Here is a 26,629-nt window from a genome sequence, read left to right on the forward strand (position 1 = left end):
TACATATACAGCAACATGGATAGTGGAGGCAGATTAGAAGCTAGGAAGGTGTCTTTATCCAGACAGAGTGAGATTAGAAGCGGGAAATGGTTTTCAAATAGTGTTGCCATTAGATATCAAAGGAACAAATGCCTGTGGTGTGCAATGTAAATTTGCTCACTATTAACACAGTGAAACCATGAATAACACTTTTATGAAGATCATACCATGAGAAGGACATCACTTGGAAGGGCTGATAATTTTGAAACGTTTAGGGACTGGCAATATTGAGAGGTTAAGCAATATAAGATTAAATGAGATGCCCAGGATTACAAGTTGGTGAAGGGGTGGAGCTGGGATTTGTGTCAACTCTGCAATTTCTGCATTTGAACACTTTCATTTTCAGTTCTTACCATGAAGTAAAACAATCCAATTTTATTAAAAAACTGACTTGGAAAGTGTACAAATCACATTAGCAAATATGACCATTTTTAAACAAAATATTATAGAGGGGAGTTATGAAAATGGGAATGATTCTAGCTTCATTCTCTCCATCATCAATAGAAGTATATAAGAACCAGCATACCAATCGATGTAATTTAACAAATGTAATCTGAGTTTTGTCTTTTGTATTTTAAAGCTTTAAATACGTCTAAAACAATGGCTTGTGACATTTTCATTTATAAACGTGCATTAAACCTTTGGCTTTTACCAAAAAGTAAACCGATTTTTGTGTCAAACAAGCAGACCTTAAAATATGCTTGCCTGAGGCCTGCAACATATGGTCCACACTCTTCTATCTACCATCCCTTTCAACCAAATGGCCTACATAAGAAGAAAGATCAAGTAATGGGCTAAACGATACCAGCAGCATGCAAGAAGGCAAACCTCACAGAAGACAGCACAGTAATGTAAGATATATTAGATGATTCCACCAAGATCACTGTATCATCTGCTGGCAAATCCAGGATACAAGCATGAATGCTTTAGTTCCATAGTCTTGAATTTGGATACTTATTCACCACTTGGACTAACAGTTATGCCATTGTTGGAGGCGATTGCCTAGGTTTTACAAAACCCCATCTGAACAAATCAATTTCTAGACCTTCACCATACGGATGATATGTTAATTTCTATAGCAAACCCTTTCTGGTACAGGTACATTGCTGATAATAGCAGATGTTCTACAAAACAAAGTACATATGCAGGCAGGTTTATAAACTTGAGACATAGGAAAGGCTCAGCCAGCCTTGCTGGAATGTGATATTCTAGTTTTGCATATGAACACATATCTCTGCAATGGGTGCTTCACACACTGAGCTAACCTCTGAACCATTGTGGCACTCAATTTATCAATATGCATTTCACCATTGCCTATTGCACATGATCAACATAATTCCTGCAGGAAGGAAAGAATGCTACAGAGTTGTGCCATAAGGAACACACAAGCTATGTATACCACAGTGAACACAGAAAGCAATACATGATGAATTGATCAGGGCAGAATGTACTTGTCAAAACAGAAAGGCAATGGGTTTAGAGCCTCAGCAGCACCCCATCAAATATCCTGACGTGTGCTATTTAAGACTGGTGAACAATGGAATCTTACTTCTTCAGATCAGTTAGCCTTGTGGGCCCCCCCCCTCCAAGGTGGGTGCCCTGGGCAAGTGCCCCCTTTGCCCTCCCATAAAAACGTCTCTGCACACCGGGTACGGCACTCCTCTAATTCGGCCCAACACTCACTGTGACATTAAAATGTGTGTTACATTGACCCTCATATACTGATTAGGACGGGTTCGTGTCTTCGTTTTAAGTATGAAATGGCAGCGACATCAGCCAATCAGCCACTGCCCCGGAGTCCAAGTGTTGCCTGGCAATATCGTTTCCTTTCCCTGTAAAGAGTTTGATCTGATTCGGGATAAGGATAGCTATGCAGATAATAAGTTCCCGAATGGACAGACATCCTAGAAGAATGATACATATAGTATAGAAATAGTAATAGAAACAGTGCAATTGTGTGCAGTCGTCAGCAGAGCCATAGCAGAGATTCCCGAAGAAGCTGCTTACTTGAAGGCGTCAATGCACATCCATAAATCACATGCATAGGAAATGTAACGCCCACATCACTTGTTCAAGAGGACTCGGCCTCGTGCTTCGTCCTTGCATGAAAGCTGCCATGTGTGTATATTGATTCTGCCATACACCTTTCTTCGTTGAGGTTCGCCTGCTGGTGACCGCGTGCAGTAGGAGCTGGGGTTGTCGTAGCATAGTCCTTTCCATCCCCAGTGTTCAGTAATGACAAACAGCTCTTGAACATCTTCTGAGATGCTAAAACGGGCCGCTTCACTCCAGGGCCTTATGCCAAGCCAAGTAGCTTGGAAGTACATTCTTTGGATGTCGCAACCACTTTGTAAAGCATGTCCCCACGGGTGGCACACCCTCCCGGGTGTCAAAGGATGGTAGCTATTGCAAGCTAAAAGTGAGGAACGGTCCTTCAGATTTGGTACATGCCTCACCGAGCATCCCCTACATTCTGTGATGCAGTCACATTCCAGGAGGGATTTTAGTCATCATTTGGCCTAAATCCGCCCGGCCAGTAGACTCCTGTTAAGATGCTGACTAGGGGGGCATCCCTAAATTGAGGCCCAAGGGCTACAGCAGCTCTTGACACCGTCGAGGAAACCTCGTTTTATTTACTGCTTGGTCTGCTCGAGTGCGGGCCTGGCCGTCTTCATGATTTGTGATTGCGCAACAGGAGCTTGCGCGGGGCAACAGTGGGCAGCTCTGCACATAGCACCAGCCAAAAGGATTGTACCCAACAGGTCATTTACTGATTGTGTTTGCAGCAACCATTTTAATTGGTACAGGAAAGGAGTAACTGTACACACATCGTACCAATATCATCCAAATGAACCTTTGTGTCAGGACTGCTATATCAGAGATGGGTATAGAGGCAAGAGAAGGAAAATCCAAATGGGGGGATTGCCAAAGGGGGAAGGGAGGGTAGTTGATAACTAGTTTTTCTGAAGTAAAGGCTTGGTGTATGAGTACATGTCCATGGACTCGTCCCATATTTCATGATAGATATTGAATTCACCTCTTGATGTAAACGTCAATTCCTCAAATGCTACTTAGGTTGACATATCTTCCAGCCACCTCTCCGCCAGATCATGTTTTGCACAAGACACTGCTCTCACCAGCCACTGCCTCTGGCTAGTCCTTCTCCTCGTCGTTCATGCCTTCGGAATAGCCCCGTAACTCCACCCTACTGTGCAGATTCCTACCCTTCTTCACAATCTCCCGCTTCTCTCCAGTAGTCTGACTTTTTGGCATTAGCAGAACAGTTGCAAAATTGTAAATTTTTCAAGCTATCAACAGTACAGCTCCATCATACATCGCTCATGAGCAGCCTGTCCTCTGCTACGCATACTGTTGAGCAGCCCTACAGATAAGGGGTGCATCAGCCACTTGTACTGCCTAAGCATAGGCAAAAACTATGACAATTAGGGAGTCAAAAATACTCCCAACCAAAATAGGAAATTGACACATAGGAGCCTGTCCCCTGCGTTCACCTACACAGCTCTAGGGATATGTTCAGGCCTGTTGTGCACATTCAGCCACGGAAAGCAGTTAGAAGTGAAAATGTATCTTTTAATATGCATGAGTAACTATGTGTAAAGACCTACTTGTTTCAATAATATCTCTATTTTAGAGTTAAAACATACTTTTATTCGCTTATGAACTATTCTATTGCGAATGGGACTTACTTTTTTGTATTCCCTAAACAATCTATTTACAAACAACTTAAAAACAATAGGGAGTAAAATACTCGCGCTTTAAAATCGTTTCTGTAGCTCTGCTCATAGGTGTCCAGTATAGGCTGGACAAACAGTGCTGCTGCATCCAGCGCCCTCGTAGGTCTTTGGAGCACTGCTTAATACTTGTAGAAATGGAGGCCTATACATCCTCTCCTGTAGGGCCATCAAATGCTTCCTGCCATTTCACTTGCCCGCCCCTGGCTACGGATTTACCAACTTCCTCACTAGGAGCCTATGCAGTTGCTCATTACTCAGTCCCCTCACTAGGCGCCTATGCAGTTGCTCATTACTCAGTCCCCTTACTAGGCGCCTATGCAGTTGCTCTTTACTCAGTCCCCTCACTAGGCGCCTATGCAGTTGCTCTTTACTCAGTCCCCTCACTAGGCGCCTATAAAGATGCTCATTACTCAGTCCCCTCACTAGGCGCCTATGCAGTTGCTCTTTACTCAGTCCCCTCACTAGGCGCCTATAAAGATGCTCATTACTCAGTCCCCTCACTAGGCGCCTATGCAGTTGCTCATTACTCAATCCCCTCACTAGGCGCCTATGCAGTTGCTCATTACTCAGTCCCCTCACAAGGCGCCTATGCAGTTGCTCATTACTCAGTCCCCTCACTAGGCACCTATGCAGTTGCCATTACTCAGTCCCCTCACAAGGCGCCTATGCAGTTGCTCTTTACTCAGTCCCCTCACTAGGCACCTATAAAGATGCTCATTACTCAGTCCCCTCACTAGGCGCCTATGCAGTTGCTCATTACTCAGTCCCCTCACAAGGCGCCTATGCAGTTGCTCATTTAAGCCACGCAAACGTGGATTCATGTTCAGCTCTTACTTTGTACTGAGAGAGTCCAGAATACATCAAAATCATTATTTGGCTAAATTATTTGGCTAAACATATGTGTATATATAGACCTATTTTACAACAGTGTTCAATAATTTTAATTATACCATAGTAAGAATACATTTGACATTCAATATTATCTTAGCAATTACAAAATACATAATATCAAAAGCATTAAAGCTCGGTTACTTATGGCTTTCTTGTTGACTTTCTGAAATACTGTCACTTCAAAGTGTGTGCCATGTGGCTATATTCATGGGATGCCATTTCCCCTTTAAAGATGGGCACCACGTTGTTGGAGGGCTGCTGAGTTCCAGTCGGTAGCCCTTTCACAGTAAACTCAAGACCTAGGACATGAGACAAGACTTCTGTGCTGTTAATGGGTAAACATAACTCCTGAAGCTGCACTCAATAACCAACAACCCCAAATAAATGTAAGTGCCAAATTCCTACTGCTGCTCTTGGCCTCTCTCTCTTACTATTTCTGATATTTCTTATTGACGTTACAACCAGGCTCCAATCAGATGGCCAATCAAGGAGAGATGCACTGGACAGATCTGATTAAGGTTCTGCCTCGTTACAAGTTCGGTGGTAAATTTGTTTATCGTTGCCTCCATGCGGTGCTGTGGATCTACCACGGGATCACGAGTGGTGGTAGGGTGTTGTAATTCCACTTTTCTGGAGTCCATGACACACCGGGAGGATTTTGGCGTATTTACCATGAACTGTAATTCCGCCATGGCAGAACTGCTGATTTTTGGAGGAAAAGTGGAGGATTCACCTTGAGCTTTTTGTTGCAGGAGGATCCTCCACTTTTTCTCCAAACTTGAAATTCACGGGTGCGGTAAAAAATGGAAGTAAGTCCAGACGACCCAAAAAAGTGTCAGTTACAGAATTACCGCCACACTCGCTGAGTGGCAGCAGATCCCCGGGTAGATATGTGCACAGATCAGTGAGAGAGCAAGCAAGCACAACCATGAAGACCTAAAAAAAGAGAATTCATTCCAAAGTTTCCAGGCAACATAGGACAAGTAGTTAGCACACATGCATTATTTGTTTTAAAAAATCATCAAGAATACTTTGAATGATACATGAAACATTAAGCCAAATTGAACATTTTCATTTTCATCCTTTTTTTCTAATTCAGGATTGAAGGAAATGACATCACGTACGCTGCAGTTGAAACATTTTCCGAAATAACAACATTTAATAACACCTTAGAGCATGTCGTGTAAGTATATGGGCCCATTTGATACTGTACCCCCCCCCCACCCCGTACCCCCTCCGCCCCCCCCATCCCCCTGGACATCTCTGGACATTATTCCCTTGCGGTTGCTGCATGTATAAAAGAAAATGATATTATGCAGGTTTGAGCAATCTGACATATCCAAAGGCTGCTTATCCCACACTTTCCCCAACTGTATGCTTTGCATACAATTGTGTTTTTTCCGAATGTTGTTCTTTACGCTTGGGGCGGTGAGTAAAATAATCTTCCCAGTGAATATGTGAATGATAGCTTTGCTTCTGTATGTTTTTGGAAATGTGTTACCACACCATGATTTCAATTTCAACTAGCAAGCTTGGCAAAATGAAAAGATTAGGAACGCTGACAATATTTCTTGCAAAAGGGGCTCAATTAACCTTTTCAAACTGTCGAGTGTACTGGCAACGAGGGCCTGCCTGTGATGTGCGAAGCATGCATTTGTTTGCCAGCTGTTCCTTGAGGGCTGATTCAACGATGGCAGCTGAAGGAAGAGCCTTGAAAATGGTCAATACTGTTCTATTCATGATCTTCGAGGCCCTCACGACACAACATTTTGCTGAAGATGAGCAGCGGTGAATCCTGCAGGTCAGACAAGCATTAATCCCATGATTCTAGTCCCATGACCCCTTACAACATTGACTCCTGTCTTTAATAACTTCTGACTCCAATTTATGAACCCACTGAAAAGAGGACTGTCCATGAGATGCCCATGAGTTGGGGGGTTGTCGCAGGCATGGATGCAGCTGCCTCTGGGGTTGCAAGGCTTGTATCCATTTTCCATGCGCAGTGCACAGTGTGGTAGGTTGTTTGCTATGTGCCGGAGCACCAGAGCTCTGGACACTCTTCGGAGCATTGAACGGGGCCTTGCAAAGAGGTGCATGAACAAAGCTGGGGAATATTGCAGAGTGCTGTCCCTGGCAGGTGCAGGATGCAGCTGCCTACATCGCAATACGGCACCAGTACTATCCCGAGAGGGGCTGGGGCCAGGTGCTAATGAAATTGGGCTTGGCTTTCAGAGCAGCCATGGCCTGCACAATCCCAGAACCCACAGGCAGACTCGCAAGCTGCTGCAATGACATTGAGGCAACTGGTTCAAGACATCAAGTTAAGAGGTTCTGCTATATTATTTTAGTGGGATTTTTAGCGCACACTGCTGCCATTTGCATGATCTCCAGGTGCTCCGAAAGAAGGGGGTGTGCGGTTTTTGGGGAGACAGGGAAAACGCAAGATAGAGTTGCTGATGTGCTGATGCGTACAGTTCAGAAGTATCCAGGTACTGCGTGAGATAGCTGGAGTAAGGAAGGTGAAGCAGGGCTTTAAGTTGGCCAAAAAGGGCTCCCGGGCCAGAACTCTGCCGGGGCTCCCCCTGACTAGCCCCAGATACGCCAACCCCCTCAGACTTTTCATTCAGCCACAGAGCTGCAGGGGTCGGCGTCTCTGATTAGAAAAGATGGAGAGGCTCGAGCACCAAAAAGTCTGACAAGTGCCATTGCCTCTCCTTGTTTCTACAGAGAAGCTCCGACCCCCGTGAGATATATTTATGGGACCACAGATAATGTGGGGAGTATGTAACGTAATGTACACAATAGGTGCGCCAAGCTTGTATATCAATAATGCCAATTAGATTTTCATAGATTTTTTATTTTCTATTATGTTAGTTCAAATCATAGTCACATTGTTGCGCCAATCTTGGTTAGACACGTGCTCCGGCCTGCCGAGGCCTTTTTAAAAAAACAGGGTGATTAGAGTGAACAACAGATCAAATTAACCCTTTATAGAAAACCAATTAAATATTCAAAAGAGAAATTCACATAAAAGCATATGACATGATTTGATTGGACAGAAAATAAAGGAGTGGTGTTGGGTCGGATTGGTAGGGAGAGAGAGAAAAAGCAGCATCAACAGAAAATGTGGTACTTTTGAAACTTGATAAATACACTGCCAATATTGTCACCATTTCGTTGTGTATTGTACACTAGTGTCTCTAGGCGCAGGACTACAGCTCTTCTTTCTGGCCCTGAAACTTCAAAGAAATTGTATTTCAGGTAGATGGATAGCAGAGCATGTGATGGGGGAAGGTCACTGGTTGTATCTTTCAGGGGAAACAATTTTACACTCACACAAGCCTTCTGTGCCCTTAAGAATATAAATACCTGCTTTTCAATCTGTTGCATTTTTTTTCATGTGAAACCTTTTAATATCTATCATCATGACATCAATGCCCACTTCACTTTATGATCTACATTTGAATGGTTTAGGCCAAGGTGTTTCACGTGTAAACAATTTCTTTCCTTCCATGCTGTAGAATGCCCACATTTTCAAGGCATCTTTCTTTTGTCAGCAAGGCTGCTGGTGTTGAAATGTAGGCCTCAGTCACATATAATGAAGGGTACTTTCATGACTTTGATTTTCGCATGCACAGCCCATTTTGTACTCTGAATTTTCAATGTACACAGCATGTTGATGTTTGGCAGTGGCGAGTGAAAACCCGCCATTTGACTATCAGTCAACAATGCACCTCTCCAATCCCTTTCTGCAGTCTGGTATTATTTTTCACATGTTCCCTGCTTCAATTGCAGAAGTACATACATTTGAATTCACTATGCACACTGGCTGTGTTGATGTTTTGAGGCTGGCATTTGAATCTGCCAAGGTGCATTCCCATGACAAGAAAGTATTTATCCACATTTTGTACTTACCATGGCCTTTCAGTTTATTTGATCCTGGGGCAGCCATTAAACCCGACTCTGTCTCTCTTTTGTTTCTTAATCACAGGCTCCCACCACCACACTTAGCATCCCGGTGGCGCTCCAGAGCCTCTGATTTAGGAACAAAAGTAGTGCACCCCAGCTCTCCAGCTTGGCTCCTACTGCATGGGATTTAAGCAATTGCCAGCAGCCCCATCAGTGAGGGGGACTCTTGTTAGGGGACCCCCCCTCAATTCTGCCTCCCACTTAAAGATCTGAGGAGGTGGATAACCCCATGGTGAGGAGAGGCAGTAGCAGAAGCATAGGGGATACAACTGACCAACAGGTAGAGTTAGCCCGGCTGTCAATGAAAATCTAACCAAAACATATTGCTGTCCACATTTGTGTATGGAACACAGCCCAAACAAATGATGCCTATTTCCTTAATGATTGTGGGTTTGGGCCGCAGCATCAACTCCAAAAATAAAATAATGCGAGGCTGTTATAATTAGATGAATGCTGGTGAGATGATTTCTATGGAGATCCTGCCTCAGGTCTCCAACAGCAATTATTTGATAAAGAACCATATTTCATATCTTGCCATAATACCATGGGAACCCGCCTCTGCTGCTTTCTTTCTGAGTACTTACATTCCACTATACATTTGTTATTGGGCAGTGCGAGTACTGTAATTCCTGTTGCGGGAAACGGGCAATCCACAAAATATAGTTCTGTGAATTTTTAAGGGTTATTAAAATGGATGATCCCCATACAGCAACAAGACTGTTGGGAGAAACTTGATTGTTACCGGGACAGGTATATATATATGTGTGTGTGTGTGCTGTGGGGTGGGCGGGCTGCCACCCTCTTTGATATGTTTAGGTTGATTGATGTGCATTTCTTGGGGATATATTTGAATGTGTCGCTGCGTCCAGGATTCATCTGTTGGGCATTGTGAGAAACTTGGAGGTGTCTCACCCCCTAGTCCCGGGAGATCTGTCATCCAGGTGGCCAGGACATGGGCATCGCTATGGGATCCCGATCCTGGGGCTGGAACAGTGGAGGACTGGATGGGGGGGCTTTGGGGAGTGGAAGCGGTACACCGACGGGTGAGACACTGTACCCCCTTCCTTATTATACCTTTTCCCCATCCTACCCTGTAGGATATTTAGAAGCTCTACCCCTCCGCCACCCCACCTTTCCAACAGAAACACTTTCTTACACTGTGAATGACAACAGATTAAAACCAGAGCCGTTTACCTGACATATCCCAACAAAAGGGTCAGGCAGAGTCAGGCAATTGACAATAACTACACACACCTGACAGCCCTTTCCCTTCCCCACAGGGATAAAAAGTGGAGCACGAGAGCACAAGGAAGCAGCTATTCCAAAACAGCAGTTCAAACGGAGAAGAAAGGAGGCGGGACTAGAAAGGACAAGGATGCAAGAGCCCTTGCCCTTTTCGACCCAAACCTGCAAAGCCTCAGTGAAAGGAATCATAAGACCAAGAACTACAGCCAACGTGTGGTGTAACAGATGCCAACGGTGCACGGGACCCTCCCACAATGGTAACCGAGGCGGGGAGACATGCTTGCTACTGGGGTACCGTCCTTGACTACAGAGACAAGAAACAACAAGAAGTTCAGCACAGCCGGTGAGTCGGAGGGAAAACCAGTAGTGTTGAGTGAAGGTTGCAAACAACAACATGTTATGAACAAAGAACTTGTGTGCTATTGAACTTTAAAAGCCTAGGGAAAGACAAGCTGCAGAGTGGTCCGGCACCACGTGGGTGTCCATTCGAAGACTCTGGCTGGTCCCCTTCTTCTTGTAAACATTATAGTACCAATAGGCCATAGGAAAGGCATACATAAAGAGTTAAGGTGGTCATACAAGTGTCGAGGCAAAATCCCTTGTACAATCGAAAGTCCTTAACCCATTACCAAAGTTTTGACATTGTGAAACAGGCATGTGTGCCCAGCTGAGGGAAACGCTGTACGAATCGTAAATGTGTGAAGCCTGACTTGGGGCTTAAGAGAAAGCCTAATTGGGGGCTAGAATAAGCTAAGGGAAGTGAATCCTGCAAGGTATTAACAATTAGTGAACTGTGTGAAACTGGCAATTGTGAACCCGACTGGGGCAGACCAACGTTGTAGAAGGACCAGAGCCTCATTGAGGGGGATCCACGGATGAATGGAAATCACCTGACGGAAAGATTACTGAAAGGAACTTTTGTTTTGTGGTTTTCAGGCCCTCTGATGCAAGAGACATGGTGTAAAAGAGACTTGGCCATAGAAGTCGCTGATATTTTGGAAACAAACTGTAGGCTTGTGCTGGAGAAGCCCAGGAGTGTAGTTTGCTAGAGTCCTGCCTTGTCTTGTGCTAGAAACTTGGGGAAGGGAGACCCCGTTATACCATCCTGACTTATCATTTATGAACATTTCTTTCTTTTCTGGTGAACATTATCCCACACTATTTTGTAGCTCATCAGTAAGGATTGGCAATATTGTTTTTTTAGTATGGGCCCTTTTTATTTGACAAGACGCCACTAGGACTGCCTTATTATTATTTGATGGTCGTAGCTTTCTCCCATCTTACTATTGAGGATTAGATTAGGCATTTTTATCACCCATTTATACAGTTTAATAAACACCTTCGAACTGTGATCACTTGTGTCTGTCTTTGCTGTTGGCACCATGAGTAGTTCCTTACATATGGTGTCTGAAGTGGGATGTGACTCAATTGAAACTAATTGGGGAACCCTACAATTTCAAAAACCTAGTCAGAGAGCTTCTAACCCTTCTGTTGCCACCATGGAATCGATAGGTCTTGATATCTGTAGCAGTAGGGAGGCTACTATCCCCCTGGGAAAAGAGGAATGATTCCTACAGACTTGGTTGTTATACCCCCTCTGGGGTGTTACCTAAGATTGGCCCCAAAATCTGGCCTAGCGTGGAGGTTAGGTAAAGACGTTTTAGCAGGCATCATAGATCCTGACTTCCTGGGAGATTTAAAGGTTCTTTTACAGAATCATGGTGAGATCCCCTTTGAAGTACGTAGAGATCAAATTGCTGAAAGAATTTTGGAAAGGGCTTTATTTTCTCAGTTTAAAGAAAGTGAACCAGACGAAACAGAGAGAGGTACCTTCGGCTTTGGGGAAGCTGATAAACCTTGTAACATCAAAGAAAGGAAGGGAGAAGAGACTACAATCTATCCCGGCCTAGCCTTCGCTCAGCAAAATGATCCAGCTCTCTCTGAAGCTTTTCTACAAGCTATTCCAGAAGGAGAAGGTATAGAGAAAGGAAGACCCTTTTTCTTTCTAAAACAAGGGTTACTTTATAGAAGAGAGGCATCTACAGAAGGCTGAGTAAAGACGCAGTTGGTAATACCCAAGACCCACCGAAAAGGTTGTACGGGAGATTGCGCATTCCCATTTTATGGTGGGGCACTTAGGACAATCTAAAACCCAGGCACATATTAGTGGGAAGTTTTACTGCCCAGGTATTCACGCCGATGTAAAGACCTTTATCCAAACATGTGTAATATGTCAAAAGACCAGCACGCATATCCCATTACCTGCCCTTCTGAACCCGTTGCGGATCACAGAAGTTCCTTTTTCAGGAATCAGAATGGACATAATTGGACACCTAGAAACATCCAGACTAGACAACAAATATGTCCTTTTGATTGTGGACTATATGACCCGATATCCCGGAGCATTCCAAATGCGAAATAACACCACACAGAAAATCCTGAAACATCTCCTACCATATTTTTCCAGGGTCGGCTTTCCCAAGGAAATACCAACCGACCAGGGTTCGAATTTCAGGAGTAAGCTTATGGCAGAAGTCAAAGAGCTACTCCATATTACCACCTTGTGAACTTCTGTGTACCATCCCCAAACCGATGGCTTGGTAGAAAGATTCAATAAAACTCTGAAGTTAATTCTACGAAAATTGGTAGATAAGGACCGAGTGAGCCCTTGGGCACTAGCTGCATTAAGTAAAACCCCTCAGGCCTACACAGGTTTCTTACCTTTTGATCTGCTCTGTGTTAGAGAGCCTTCAGATGTCCTGGACATGCTCCGGGAAACCTGGGACGAACGAGACGAGGTGTCCATTCCCATCTCGCAAACCGCCACCAGAATGCGAGAACATATGAAATTGGTTTGAGATCTAGTCTGTAGCCATATGAAAAAGACTCAGAGCCCATAAATATCCACTTACCACAAAAAGGTGAGCTTAAGATCATTCTCCAAAGGACAGAGGTAATGGTCCTCATACCGACCTCAGGAAACAAACTTGTCTCTAAGTGACATGAGCCCTATGAGATATTAGAATGAACAGGAACCTTTACTTATAAAGTACCCCAACCGGACAGGAAACAGAAGGTCCATTTATATCATGTAAATCTCTTGAACGAGTGGAAAGGGAACCCGCCAGCCACCCGTGCCAAACTATTAGCCTGTCTGGTTCCAAAACAGGTAGACAACTTTGAATTAATTCCTCCAGAGCTATCTACCCAACAACAAGAAAATCTAAAACATGTAGTTACCTCAGTTCCCTATGTATTCTCAGAAAAAACAGAAAGAGTAAAAGGCACATACCACTATATTAGAATACCCAAAGGTAAACTGGTTCATTTAAAACCATATAGACTCCCAAAGGCCCGTAAACAGTTAGTGATTGAGGAAGTCAACAAAATGTTGAAAGCCAATATTATCGAGCCTTTGTCAAGTCCATGGTCCTCTCCTTTCGTGTTGGTCACTAAACCTGCCCGTTCCTGGAGATTCTGCATAGAGTTCCATCAAGTTAATTCCATATCTGACTTCGATGATTATTCCATGCCACGCGTCGATGAGCTAATTGATAAACTTGTATCAGTTACCTTTTTATCCACCCTACACTTAACCAAAGGGTACTGGCAAGTTCCAGTACATAGGGCAGATAAGGACAAGACTGCGTTTTCAACACCGCCAGGAGGGATCTTTGTGATCCGACCGCAGCTGATTTGCCTGCGCCTGGAAAGTTTGTATCAGAAAGATGCGAACCACCAAAAGTTTGCACCTTTCTCATGCGAACACACGTACATACCCACACCCCTACCCACACCCACACAGACAACACACCCATGACACACTCCCCACCCACACCCCCAAACCCAACATAAACAAAACCCACTTACCTTTTTTTCACGCTGAGTCCCTGCGGCGCCAGTTCCCTTTCACCTCTGTGATTGCGGGGGACATCCACTCAACCCCGTTTTTTTTTTTTACGGGTGGGCTGCGGGGGTGTACTCCGCACCACCCCGCTCACTATACCAGACAGTATCTCCCAGACAGTATAGTGAGCGGGGTGTTGCGGGGGACACGCCACAGCCCCACCTGTCTTTTTATTTTTCTATTTTTTTTTATTTTTTTTTTACTTACCTGCATGAAATGCTACCACCAAAGGTTTGAACATTTGGTGTTCGAAACTTTGGTGGTAGCATTTTTAGACCTTTTTGTACGTGCAACCGTTTAGGTATGGTCAAAACGTTCAATACCCCCAGGACTGTTTCAATTCAAAGTCGTTCCTTTTGGCTTACACAGCACGGCAGCCAGTTTACAAAGCTTCATGGATAAAATCCTGCAACCCTATTCCAATTTTTGAGGAGCTTATATTTACGATGTCATGATTTATAGTAAGACAGGTGAACCAGGAAAGGAAGTCTACATTCCCCTGGTCTTTTTCGGTGTTCCATCGTGAAGCATTAGGGTTGCAGGTCTAGGAACACCGAAAAAGACCAGGGGAATGTAGACTTCCTTTCCTGGTTCACCTGTGAAACAGCTGCGGCTACATCGCATGGAGGAAGGGTATGTGAGAAGCCTTAAGGTGTCTCACCCGCTAGACTCCTGAGAACTGTCATCCAGGTGGCCAGGACACAGCCATCCCTATTGGATCCAGTTACTGGGTATGGACCAATGGGGGAGCATCACCTGGATAGGGGTCTTCGGGTAGTGGAAGTGGGACACTGATGGGTGAGATGCGATACCCCTTCCTTATAATACCTTTTCCCATCCATACCTCGAAGGATATTTAGAAGCTCTACCCCCCGCCCCCTTTCTAACAAACACCTTTTTTACACTGTGAAAGACAACAGACTTACACCAGAGCCGTTTACCTGACATATCCCAACACAATGGTCAGGCAGAGTCAGGCAATTGACAATAACTACACACACCTGACGGCCCTTTCCCTTCCTCACAGGGATAAAAGGCAGAGCACGAGAGCACACTTGGAGCAAGGACAAATGCATGAGGAAGCAGATATTCCAGGACGGCAGTTCAAACGGAGAAGAAAGGCGGTGAGACCGGAAATGCCAACAAGGAGGGAAGTGCTGCTGCCCTTTTTGACCCAAACCCACAAAGCCTCCATAAAAGGAATCATAAGACAGGGTACTACATCTAACTTGTGGTGTAACAGATGTCAACGGTGCACGGGACCCTCCCACACTGATAACCGAGGCGAGAAGACATGCTTGCTACAGTGGTACCGTCCTTGACTACAGAGACAAAAAACAACAGGAAGTTCAGTAGAGCCGGTGAGTCGGAGGGAGAACCAATAGTAAACCGGATGGTGTTGAGCAAAGTTTGCAAACGGCAACATTTTATGAACAAAGAACTTGTGTGCTAATGAACTTTTGAATCCCAGGGAAAGACCAGCTGCAGAGTGGTCCGGCGCCACATGGACGTCCATTCGAAAGACTCTGGCTGGTCCCCTATTTCTTGTGAACATTATAGTACCAAGAGGCCGTAGGAAAGTATGGCATAAATAGTTAAGGTGGTCATACAAGGGGCGTTCCAAACTCCCTTGTACAATCGAAAGTCCTTAACCCATTACCAAAGTTTTGACATTGTGAAACATGCGTATGCGCCTGGCTGAGGGAAACACCATACGAATGGTAAATGTGTGAAGCCTGACTGGGGGCTTAAGAGAAAGCCTGGCTGGGGGCTAGAAAAAGCTAAGGGAAGTGAATCCTGCAAAGTATTAAAAATGAGTTAACTGCGTAAAACTGGCAAATGTGAACCTGTCTGAGGGAGGCCAGCATTGTAAAGGATCTGAGCCCGGTTGAGGGGGACCCACAGGTGAAGGGAAATCACCCGACGGAAAGATCATTGAAAGGAACTTTTGTTTTGTGGTTTATAGCACATCAGGCCCTCTGAGGTAAGAAACTTGGTGTAAAAGAGACTTGGCCATAGAAGGCCTTGATATTTTGGAAACTAGCTGTAAGCTTGTGCTGGAGAAGCTCAGAAGTGTGCTGTGCTCGAGAGCGCTGCCTTGTCCCATGCCAAAAACATGGGGAAGGGAGACCCCCGTTATACCATCGTGACTTATCATTTTGTGAACATTTCTTTCTTTTCTGGTGAACACTATCCCACACTATTTTGTAACTTAGCGGTAAGGATTGGCAATAGTTATTTTTTAGTATAGGCCCTTTTTATTTGACAAGACGCCACTAGGACTACCTTATTATTATTTGATGGTGTTAGCTTGCTCCCATCTTAGATTTAGGTTTAGATCAGGCGTTTTTCTTACACATTTATACAGTTTAATAAACACCCTTGAACTGTGATCACTTGTGTCTGTTTTTACTGTTGCCGCCATGAGTTCCTTACAGCATGCTTAAACAATTCCATTAATGGGCAACATACATATACAGTGTGTGGGTTGCCCTAGTGAGGGTTGTCTTACCTGTGGTGGATCCTAAATGCACTCACTGCCCATTTCAATATGTGGATCAGTCATTTTTATGGCTCCTGGCAGTTGCTGGGACTATCTTTTTATTTAAGATAACGCTGAGTGGAGCCATATTGCATATGTTGTGACTATGACCGCTGTCAAGGCTGCCTTTGCTATCTATTGCTAGGCGAGGCTGACTTATGCCACCCTACAATCTATGATGGTTTTTCAAGTTATTCTAACTTACTTTCACATTCATAAGCACAATCTGAAGCACGTTCATATTTCTAGGTCCCAGAAACCTTTCTGAAATAGATTTTGTAGTGCAAAATCTGCAAACCTGTTGGTTTGGAAAGTCGTATGAAGAAAAATGACTTTCTTTTCTGTCTATTGGAGTTAATCCGCAGGTCACCGATTTTTGTCTCTCTTTTGGACTAAACTATCCTAAACGACTTCAGTATAAGTCTAAGTGGGTAGGAGAACTCGAGTTTGTATTTAAGACTGGGTTTTGGGTAAATCTAATTTCCCATTTCGATGTTTCACTCTGCTTTCACCCCTTACTCCATAGTTCATGATCCGGCTCTCTAAACTATTAACCCATCTCCCTTCTGAATCCAGGGTGCGAAATTGAGGGGAGCTATTTAGCTCCTGCTTGTAGCCCAAAAGAGCCTGGTTAGCTTGACACTAACAGCTACCAGGAGCTACTTTTGGCTCCCCTGTCCAACTGATACCTAAAAAACACACCTATGTGAATGCAGCTCTGTGCATTTGGGATAATCTATAAATGAACATTGTATCACATTTGAACATTTTAAAGCATAATGAGGCATAAATAATGGAACTCTATGACCTAGCTCCTTGATCCCCAATAGTAGCTCCTGGTCCCTGGTTCATGCTGGATACCCAGCAGCTGCGTTTTTCTTCTGCTTATTGAGTCTCCATTTCGAGCCCCGTGACTCTTGTTAACTCTTCACTTCACTGTTAGCGGATTCTGCTCTAATGATTCAATTGACTCCCGAATCCAGCGAATCCAAAAGGCGTTCATGATTGTTTCAGCTGCAGGTTTCCATCTGCTGTCCTACCTGATATCACAGCATGTATTACTCTCAGCCCATAGCTCTCTCTCTGTCTCTGTCTCTGACTCTGTCTCTCTCTCTCTCTCTCTCTCTCTCTCTCTCTCTGTCTATCTCTCTCTCTCTCTCTCTCTCTCTCTCTCTCTCAGACACACACACACCTTTTCTCTCTCATCTTCTATCTAATTTCCTCCTAGCCTCATCTCCCGCTCTCCTTACCTTCTACTATTTGAAGTAATCCTGTGATTTGTATCTCATTTCTGCCTCAATCATGAACTTGTGCAGACAAAAGAAACTGTGCAGTATTCACCTCACAAGATCAGACTCGCACAAATAGGACATGTTTCCAGAGAGATCATGGTGAAGGAAAAAGTTGCTTCGAATTGTTTGCTCATCGATCATTCGCACATCCATTGTCCATCCAACAGATAGCAGGACGAAGAAGGGAGGATGAAGAGAAAGATTGTTTATAGGGAACCCAGAGGATTTTTCTGTACCCCCTACTTCCTGACTTCTGTGATCCAATTTCCTGATCTCAGCTACACTTTGACCCAATGTCAGTGCAGGTAAATACCACTTGTTCTAGAGCATGTCTTTCTGCACAAAGGTATGAAGGGAATCCTTGTGTCCGTAGGCATCAAAGAAGCTCTGTGACATGTGGTATGCCAAACCGCACACATACAGAATTTGAGAAATCTGCTGGCGGCATAGGGCCTCATTATGAATTTGGTGGTTATTACGAGTGGTGGTGGAGCTGTTTAAACAGCCCCATTTTGGGGATTCCATAGCACTCTAGGGGGATTTCTGGCATATTTACTTCAAGTGTTTTTTTTCCGCACAGTAGATCTGTCGAATATTGGTTTCAAAGGGGAAGATTTAATTTCTCTACTTTAAGGTCAAACTCGGAATTCTGCGGTGCAGTAAAAACAGCCTTCATTTCGATACTGCTGAAAATAAATGGTGGTAACAGAATGACCGCAAACTTTTAACCGCACCGCCTAACTCAGAATGAGGCGAATAGCCTTATTAATCTTGACATCAGTGGCAGCCAGTGAATGTTCGAACTGGTGGGGTGTAAATGCCAAGCCCATGTTGCCCAAAGTGAGAAAGCCCAACCTTCCGCCGTAGGGTTTCAATGATATGCAGAAGGAATCTGATCCCAGTTTAGCTTTAAAAAAGAGGGGCAGATGGCTTTCTTTTTGAAAGTATGTTATATGGGAATGTGTTTCCACACAAGGTGCTCCTTTTTTTCATTTTGCCATCCTGTATCTCCCAGGCAGAGTGAGTCTCTGTCATTTAATATTATTGTCCAGTTCATATATGCTTTTATTCGATATAACCTGATTAGGCAAGCTTGTTATTTGTTGGAATTATTGTTATTCGGTTGAAAAGGGAGACATGGAAAAGGGACAGCTTCTTAATTTGGCATATAGACATTACTTGCACTGGCACTTTGGAATAAAAAAAAGCTGTTCAATAATGACTCTTATAGCTGATTCACTTTTATTTTAAATGTAAGTATATTTCTGTTGTATGAAGATATATGAGGAGAGCATTTGCATTTGTCCAATTTGTTTAATATTCTTTTCATTTTGGGAGCTTGTTAATCTTGGATGTTCCTCTGAAATTTCCCCCGTAGTAGGAAAACTGGCTAAACAACCTCTGCACCAAAATATAGTGCCATAACAGCGACAGCATGCGCCCCGCGGTCTGCTTGAATTCACACTTAAATAGCGCCTTGAACTCCTGCCGAAGTACACTTATTCTATAATTCAATATCAGCTGGTATTTTGCAGCAAAACACAGTTTTGACCAAATACCAGACTTGTATTATTTTAGTACAAAAACGTACTTTGTCCCCCAGTACCAGTGTGTCATTTTTTCATTTTTAGTAGCTAAACACACTGCTTGTAATTTTCTGAAAATAAATGAATGCCATTTCTAAACATCTCTGACCCTGTTCATTTCAATTACAACACACGCTGTGAAGGATAGCAGCACCATTTTGGCATGGAGCCCAAGGGGCCGCCTGATTAATCAGCTTCAACCCATTTGGAAGGATTTGCCTGGCCCAGAGCTCAACGAAATCAGGTAGAATTCACATTGACGAATAAGAAGCTCTCTCCTGTCCTACTAGCAATGCAGCCACTCATGTCACACATGGCTATCCATTAGCAACTTCTAGTTTACATTTCACAACTTTGTTACAGACCCCTATTTGCCTGGCAATACCGTTACTGTTGCGCTCAGGCGTCCCAAGACCGGCCACTATACAAGGCTGTCGCATTCGACGAAGCAGTAAAGGGAGATATCACCTTCACGCTGTCCAAGACTGTGTCCCCAACACGTCCCCTTGATACACCGCAGGTCAGTGTTTTGTCTGCCCTTTATAAACAAACACGACTTCCTCTGTTTGTCTTACTTTTGCGATGTACCCTAGTTTATAGAGCCTTTTCTTGTAAAAGTCTCTTAGTGGTTTTTGACTATCCCAGAGGCCCGGAAGAAGGCCTACCCACTAGGAACCGAAACTCCAGTGGACTCTGCTGCTTAGTCCATCACCCTTTGGGGGTTTCTACCCCCAGGCGTAGACCTATGGTTTGGTCCTCTGCTCTTCTATTAGCTGCTAGGTTTGACCCTTTGAATGGTTACTCCTGCTTTCTCAGTTCTTCTGATATTGGCCCTCATTACGACCCTGGCGGAAAGTGACTGACCGGACCGCCACAGCGTAAATAGCGTTTCCGCCATTGCACGATGGAGCAAAGTGCGGCCCATTCCGACCCATCGGGCACGAGCACCACGGCATGGCGGAAGTGCAAAGTCCGCGATGGCGGAAATGACCCCAAAACGGCCCACACAGCCGCCGTACGGCGCCCTAGGTGCAATACCGCCACCCATCTTAGCGGACACCGCAGTGAGCGCCAACCGGAAAGTACGGTGACCGTAAATATACGGAAACGGAAGTAAAAACATGGGCCCGGAACGGGAAACATCCCGCCGTGCACCTATAAAACCACAAAATCCACACAACCACTAAAAACACTACCCTGAGACACACCCCAACCCGTCATCCACCCTAGCGAAACCAAGAAAAATGGGAAAAGTAGCGAAGAAAGCGTGCGACCGCAAGCGGCAGGTCCACTTCTCCCGTGAGGAACTCACCGTGCTAACAGAGACCCTCCAGGAGAATGCCGCCGCCGTCTTCTCCACGCAAATGACCAGGACGGCACTTGCGAACAAGAAGGCCATATGGGCTCTGGTGGCACAGCGGGTAAGTGCGGTGGGGACCGCACCCCGCACCCCACAGCAATGCAGAAAGCGATGGGACGACCTGCGGATACGCGTCCGTAGCATACTCTCTGCCAACCGCAACATTGCCACAGCTACCGGGGGAGGATCGGAATCACCCATCAAGTTGACCCCCTGGGAAGAAATATGTGCCTCCACCATTGGAATGGAGAGCATAGAGGGAGTCGGAGGGATGGAGAAAGGAGTGCAGACATCCGAAGAATCAGGTAGGTGGCCCAAATAAAACAATGCCAAATCCACAATGTCCAATCATGTGAAGTACCATGTTTCCACATAGTGCAACAGAAACACATGGCCAGGAGGACGTCCACACACATTGGCCTGATAGCGCACTTTAAAACACACAATAAATACATAAATAATTAAAAACCCCAAAAACACCCACTACACGTGCAGCAGGCACACCCTAACTGCAGGCTGCCAAACAACTGCACCCTCACTCCACACACAAATGAAAGCACCTCCAAGGCCCCGACCCAAATCACCCTCAGGTACCACCCCAATGCATGTGATACAATGCCATTCCAATTCCCACAGACCCATTAATAACCCTCGCCCTCCTTTACTCCACCACAGGGTCCGATCCAAACGACGAGCTTCAGGACACCCCTACCAGCACACCTGCAAAGAGGGCCAAGACCAACGGCCAAAGACCCTCCACCTCAGCTGCACGCATCAAGACACGGCAGCAGCACAAATCAGGTGGCAGCACAGAGGAGGGAACATCAACAGGCACCCCAGCAGCCAGCATGCCCACAACAGCAGCACCACAGGTCCCCCCAATGGATGCCACAGAAGGCACTGCCTCTGGTGGCAGCAGCACCATAGGTGACACCCCATTGATGGCAGCATGCTCCGACACAGAAGACGGGGATGTCGAAGTCAGATCCATCCATGACCTGTCCCAATCCCCCTGTCTGTCCCATCCCGTACAACATGAGGATACCACGCAGGGGCACCCACAAGACGACGACTGGCCATCCCCCACAAGCCCTGTGGCAGGGCAACATGAGGCGAACAGCCACTCTGTGACACCACCGCAAATGGCCATGGCCCAGCAGAGGCAACAGTCCCTCGACCAGTTAATCGTGCAACAGCAGCAACTGGCCACGCTCCTCAAGGACCATGCCGATGAATGTGGGGGCACTAAGGCAGACATAGAAACATCAACTGAGACACTTAGGGCAGAAATGGAGAGAAGTACAGAGACACTAAGGGCACAAATGGAGAGTAGCACCGAGTGCCTGAGAGTCCAAATGGAGAGTAGCACCGAGAGCCTGAGAGTCCAAATGGAGAGAAGCACCGAGAGCCTGAGAGTCCAAATGGAGAGAAGCACCGAGAGCCTGAGGGGGGAACTGCATGCGACGGCCAAAGACGTATGTGCCGAACTTGCCGCAGTGCGCCGTGTGCTCACTGAGCTCTCACAAACCCTTAGGGACATGCATGGACGTGAGCAGGCAGAGACATCATCCGTTGCAAGTTCCGTCCAGGGCAGCCCCCAACGTAGATCTGGGAGGAACCTGCGCTCCACAGGCAGGGGTGCCCCTGATACCCGCAGAGGGGGCTTGCAATAGCGACTGCCCACTGACAATGAGCATCTTTGGACACTGGTGTTCGGGGGGGAGGTAGGAGGGTGGAGGGGGTGTGTTGGGCTCACTTGGGTGGCGGGTCGATAGGGTGTTCAACATGATATCACATATGCCATAAACAATGCACGATCAACCAATGAGATGTGTGGACATTGATCTTTGTGTACTAGGCCATCATAGGCGTACAGTCCATATTGTGCATGTACCAGACACACACAGTGCCACGAGTACCGTGTCCATGTATCAGCCACCAGGCGTGAGTGCTAGAAGCATGCATCAATGAGATGCTGACGAATGTCACGGCCCTCCTGTGCCTCGCAGACTCCTTGAGGTGCTGCCACATCCCCACCCTCATCATGACCATCCTCAGGTGCTTGCAGTTCTGCGTCAGGGGGCATGGGCACATTTCTACGTACGCACATGTTGTGGAGCATGACACATGCCATCACCATCTTTGCAACCTTCTCATGGCGGTACAGGAGTGCCCCGCCAGACCTGCTGAGGCAGCGGAAACGAGTCTTCAGTAGGCCGAATGCCTGTTCTAGGACTACACGGGTACGTGAGTGGGCATGGTTGTAGTCCTCCTCATGCTGGTCCCGTGGGTTCCGGACTGGTGTGAGGAGCCATCTCTTCAGTGGATATCCAGCATCACCTGTATGTGGACGATAAACGTATAATGTGGAATGCCATTGCTACGTACGCACACACCCCCCCCTTCCTGCCAGGTCATTGCCGAATCACATACCCCACATCATCATGCATGAAATGAGACTCACCGAGTAGCCAGGATCTGTTCCCTGCGTGTCGCTCCATGTAGCGTGGTATTGTAGAGTTCCTCAAGACCATAGAATCATGGGTTGATCCAGGGAATCGGGCACAACAATGTGTAATGATCCTGTTGGAGTCACACACCATTTGTACATTCAGAGAATGAAATTGTTTTTGGTTGCGGTACTGGGCCTCCATGGCATGTGGGACGACCAATTCCACATGGGTGCAGTCGATGGCACCAAGGCAACCCGGTATGCCGGCAAGTGCATGGAATCCCACTTTTGTGTTCGTAATTTCCTGCTCCGAGCGTGGTAGAGAGATGTAGTCGTCTGCGTGCTGCAGGAGGGCATCGAGCACTTGCAATAGTGTCCGTGAGAACAGTGGCTGAGAAATGCTATGCAACTGTCCGACTGTGTGCTGGTAGGTGCCTGTGGCCAGGAAGTGGAGTACAGACACCACCTTCAGTAGGGGTGGGATGGTGGTTGGGCTATCTATCATGCTGACAAGGTCAGCCTGTGTCATGTCCACGATGGCGGCTATGGTGTCCCGGTCCAAACGGTAGAGGGTGTGGATCTGCTCATCAGTGAGGTTGAACGGATGTGCTCGGAGGCGTGGGATTGCGGGCTGCCTGCGTGGTGGTAGTGGCTGTGCTGGCGGCCCTTGCTGGCCCTGCCTTGCCCTCCTCCTGCGTCTCCTCCGTGCGGCCGGTTGAAGTTGGTGTTCGTCTTCTTCTTGGAGTTGGAGTACTTGCAGTGCTATCAGGTCCCCCAGGGCCAACATCGCGAGTCCTGCCGGTAGCATTTCGGAGTGGGTGTGGTTGTGGGAGGAGACTGGGTGTGCAATTTATGTGTTTTCAGGCTGTATGGCCTCCACCTGTGGTGATTCATTCCACCTGTGCAAGCTGCTCTCCCCTTTGGCCGAGCACGTCCCGCACACAACGCTGCAATTCGAGGAATGGCATCTTGCTATTGCAATCATGTATTTGTACCCGATGGCCGTGTGACATTGGTTGATATGTTCATTCGGCTATGGTCCCATTGTTTCACATACAATCTTTGCAGTCGCGAACAGACTTGTGAAGGGTCAGTGGAACGTAGTACTCGAGTAACGGTGGGCCCTCATGCATCACTGTACCGAGTTGCAACGACGGGCGGGGCGTCCCATTTGTGAGTGAAGGCAGTTGCCATTTTCACACACAGCCGCACTAGATGGATTAATTTGTGATTTCAAGCGGCCACAGATGCCTTTTCGACGTGATGTTGCAAATGAGGAATTCGAAGGGCGGCGCTTTCGGTTATCAGCTACCGGCGAGGAGATGCCCACAGGTCTGACTGCAAATATAACGTTCTATTGTTCAATGTCCTTGAGACAGGGGCCATGGCGAGGATGCAATGATTGATATGAATAGTTTGGGATGCGCAATAGCGACGTGGGCGATGAGGCCGGACGTTCCCAAATACATGTTACTTCACAACACTGGAATTACGGGCTGGGGCACTGTGGATTTTGCAGGCTGCATAACGCACAGACTCAATGGATATTTCTAATGTTATGTGAGTAAATATTCAGGCGTTTTTATCCCGGGATGAGGGAATGATGAATGGATGCATGGACAGATGATTTGATACAGAGTTTGCCATGTACAGGGCTTCTTGGAATCCGTCCGCCTCCCCTGCGCTATGTGATGCAGGGCTGCCATAGTGGGACCATCGTCTATCTGGCCTTGTTGAGCCCTCCCTGTCTCGACGCGCCCTCAGACACTTGTGTCCATGCACGTTACCAATCCCATCTGATGGATTCTGTTTTCACAGACGCATGCACAGGTACACTCGTTTGTGATGGTGTTTACACCTCGATATAGATAGTTATGAGTCGCAAGTGGTTTTGGGGTGGTGATGATCCTTTGGAGTGGGCTAGCATGCATATGGCTGTGGATTTAGTGTGATCATTGAAGTGAGTTGTTCGAATGTAGTTCTGATGGCCATTCTGTTCTTTTTCTTTTCTTTTGGTTGACAGGTATCTCCTCCCCTTTTGCCACTGCCATCTGTATGCCACTCCTGCAGATGGCTTTTACTCCCGACACCTGCTGCTTCGTGTTAATCAGTGGAGCAGCATTACGATCTTATGGGACGATCGCCAATGGGCCACATGCCCTTACGCAGTACTAGTGGCTCGGAGCAACATTTCGGCCTTTCAGCTGGACTAGTGCCTCCCCATTGGGACGGCCCTGCGGTTCTGTGCGCTTCCATGTTGCCTTTTCGTACGTGAATGTGGCTCTGTGTACCATGATGGAACAGGGCGTCACACAAGAAGTAGCTGGTCATTTCTTGCGGATGCAGCCCACAATGGTGAAATGTGTTTTGGAGTTCATGGCCTAATGGCTGTATGGGCTTGGTGATTTTGTTGTGCATTAAATTTCTATTCTGATATGGGCCGTGTAGCGTTCTTCTTTGCAAGTGATGTGGCATATTCCTATTTGGGGAGCGATGTATTGTGAGGAGATCTGCATTGGGTTCCAGCTTCGGAGTATAGTTGCGTGGTACTGTGCTGGGCGCGTTTGCCTACGAAGCCCAGTGGGGTCAGGGATGAGGGCTGCCAATATGACTGTTTGAATGATGTCATGCTCAGGGGCGGGGGATTGGGTTTTGTGTAACAGATGCCGGTCAGCCAGGTGGACTGGTGGAATGATGTGATTTTCGAAATATTGCTGGTCACAGGTGCCTGTGTTTGCGTGCGTTTCTTGGTGGGGGACTGTGGTCATGTCCATTGGAATGGCTTCTGTATTCGTGCCATCTGTGCCCTGCAGCTCCCATTGGCCCCTCTTGTGATTCTTTTGTTCGTTGGCATGCATGGGTGACTTGTACATTTCACTGGTTGCATTGTGACTTCATTGCACCTACGGGGAGTTGTACTATGTGGGCAGGGAGCGGTGTACAGGCACTCAGTGGGGCCGTTTACGGTTGATTCGCGATGCCGTACTTCTCGCCATGGCGGAATGGTACTTTCCGCCGTGGTTGATGGCGTTAGGTACATGTCCGCTAGGGTCGGAATTCGCGTACCCTTGCGCCATGGTGGTATTTACGGTTTGGCATGGCGTGCGCGCGCGTACTTGGTGCAGTTAGCGTTGGCGTTCACTACGGTGTCGCTAATGGCATCGTACTTTGCGGTGACGGGTCATAGTCGCACCGAGCGCTATTCGATGGCGGTATTGCATTTCCGCCATCGTTTTTCGATTTCCGCCAGGGTCGTAATGAGGGCCATTGTGTTGTTAGGACCAAGGCACTGATTAATTCTAAGTCCTGTAGAATCACATGAGCCCTAACCTCTAGAAACTGAATTTACGTTTGAACTTTTATGTAAATGACAAATATGCTGTAATATTTGTTCGATTTCTTTTGCACCTCTTGTGTGTCTGCTTTGTATATAACTTTGTGTACTGTGTTTTGTATTACTTTTGTTATGAATTGTGCATTGATGACATAAAATATAAACGGTTTAAAAAAAAGACAATACACCAGCAAACTAAATAAAGCTGTGTTATGAGTAAATCTTTGTTTGATAGTAATTGTATGGATTGGGTCCTC

The 26,629-nt window shown here is 46.2% G+C and overlaps 1 protein-coding gene across 1 annotated transcript in view; it reads left to right on the plus strand.

The window, feature by feature from the left end:
* The window catches only part of LOC138515934 (NACHT, LRR and PYD domains-containing protein 3-like), a 661,296-nt gene that overhangs the window by 616,412 nt on the left and 18,255 nt on the right, over positions 1-26,629 (plus strand). The window contains exon 6 of the mRNA XM_069630701.1: positions 5,785-5,868. Coding sequence (XP_069486802.1) covers positions 5,785-5,868 — 84 coding nt within the window. The remainder of the gene's footprint in view (positions 1-5,784; positions 5,869-26,629) is intronic.

This window comes from Ambystoma mexicanum, chromosome 6q (assembly GCF_040938575.1).
Source record: "Ambystoma mexicanum isolate Mex_15411 chromosome 6q, UKY_AmexF1_1, whole genome shotgun sequence".
Classification (NCBI taxonomy): Eukaryota; Metazoa; Chordata; class Amphibia; order Caudata; family Ambystomatidae; genus Ambystoma; species Ambystoma mexicanum.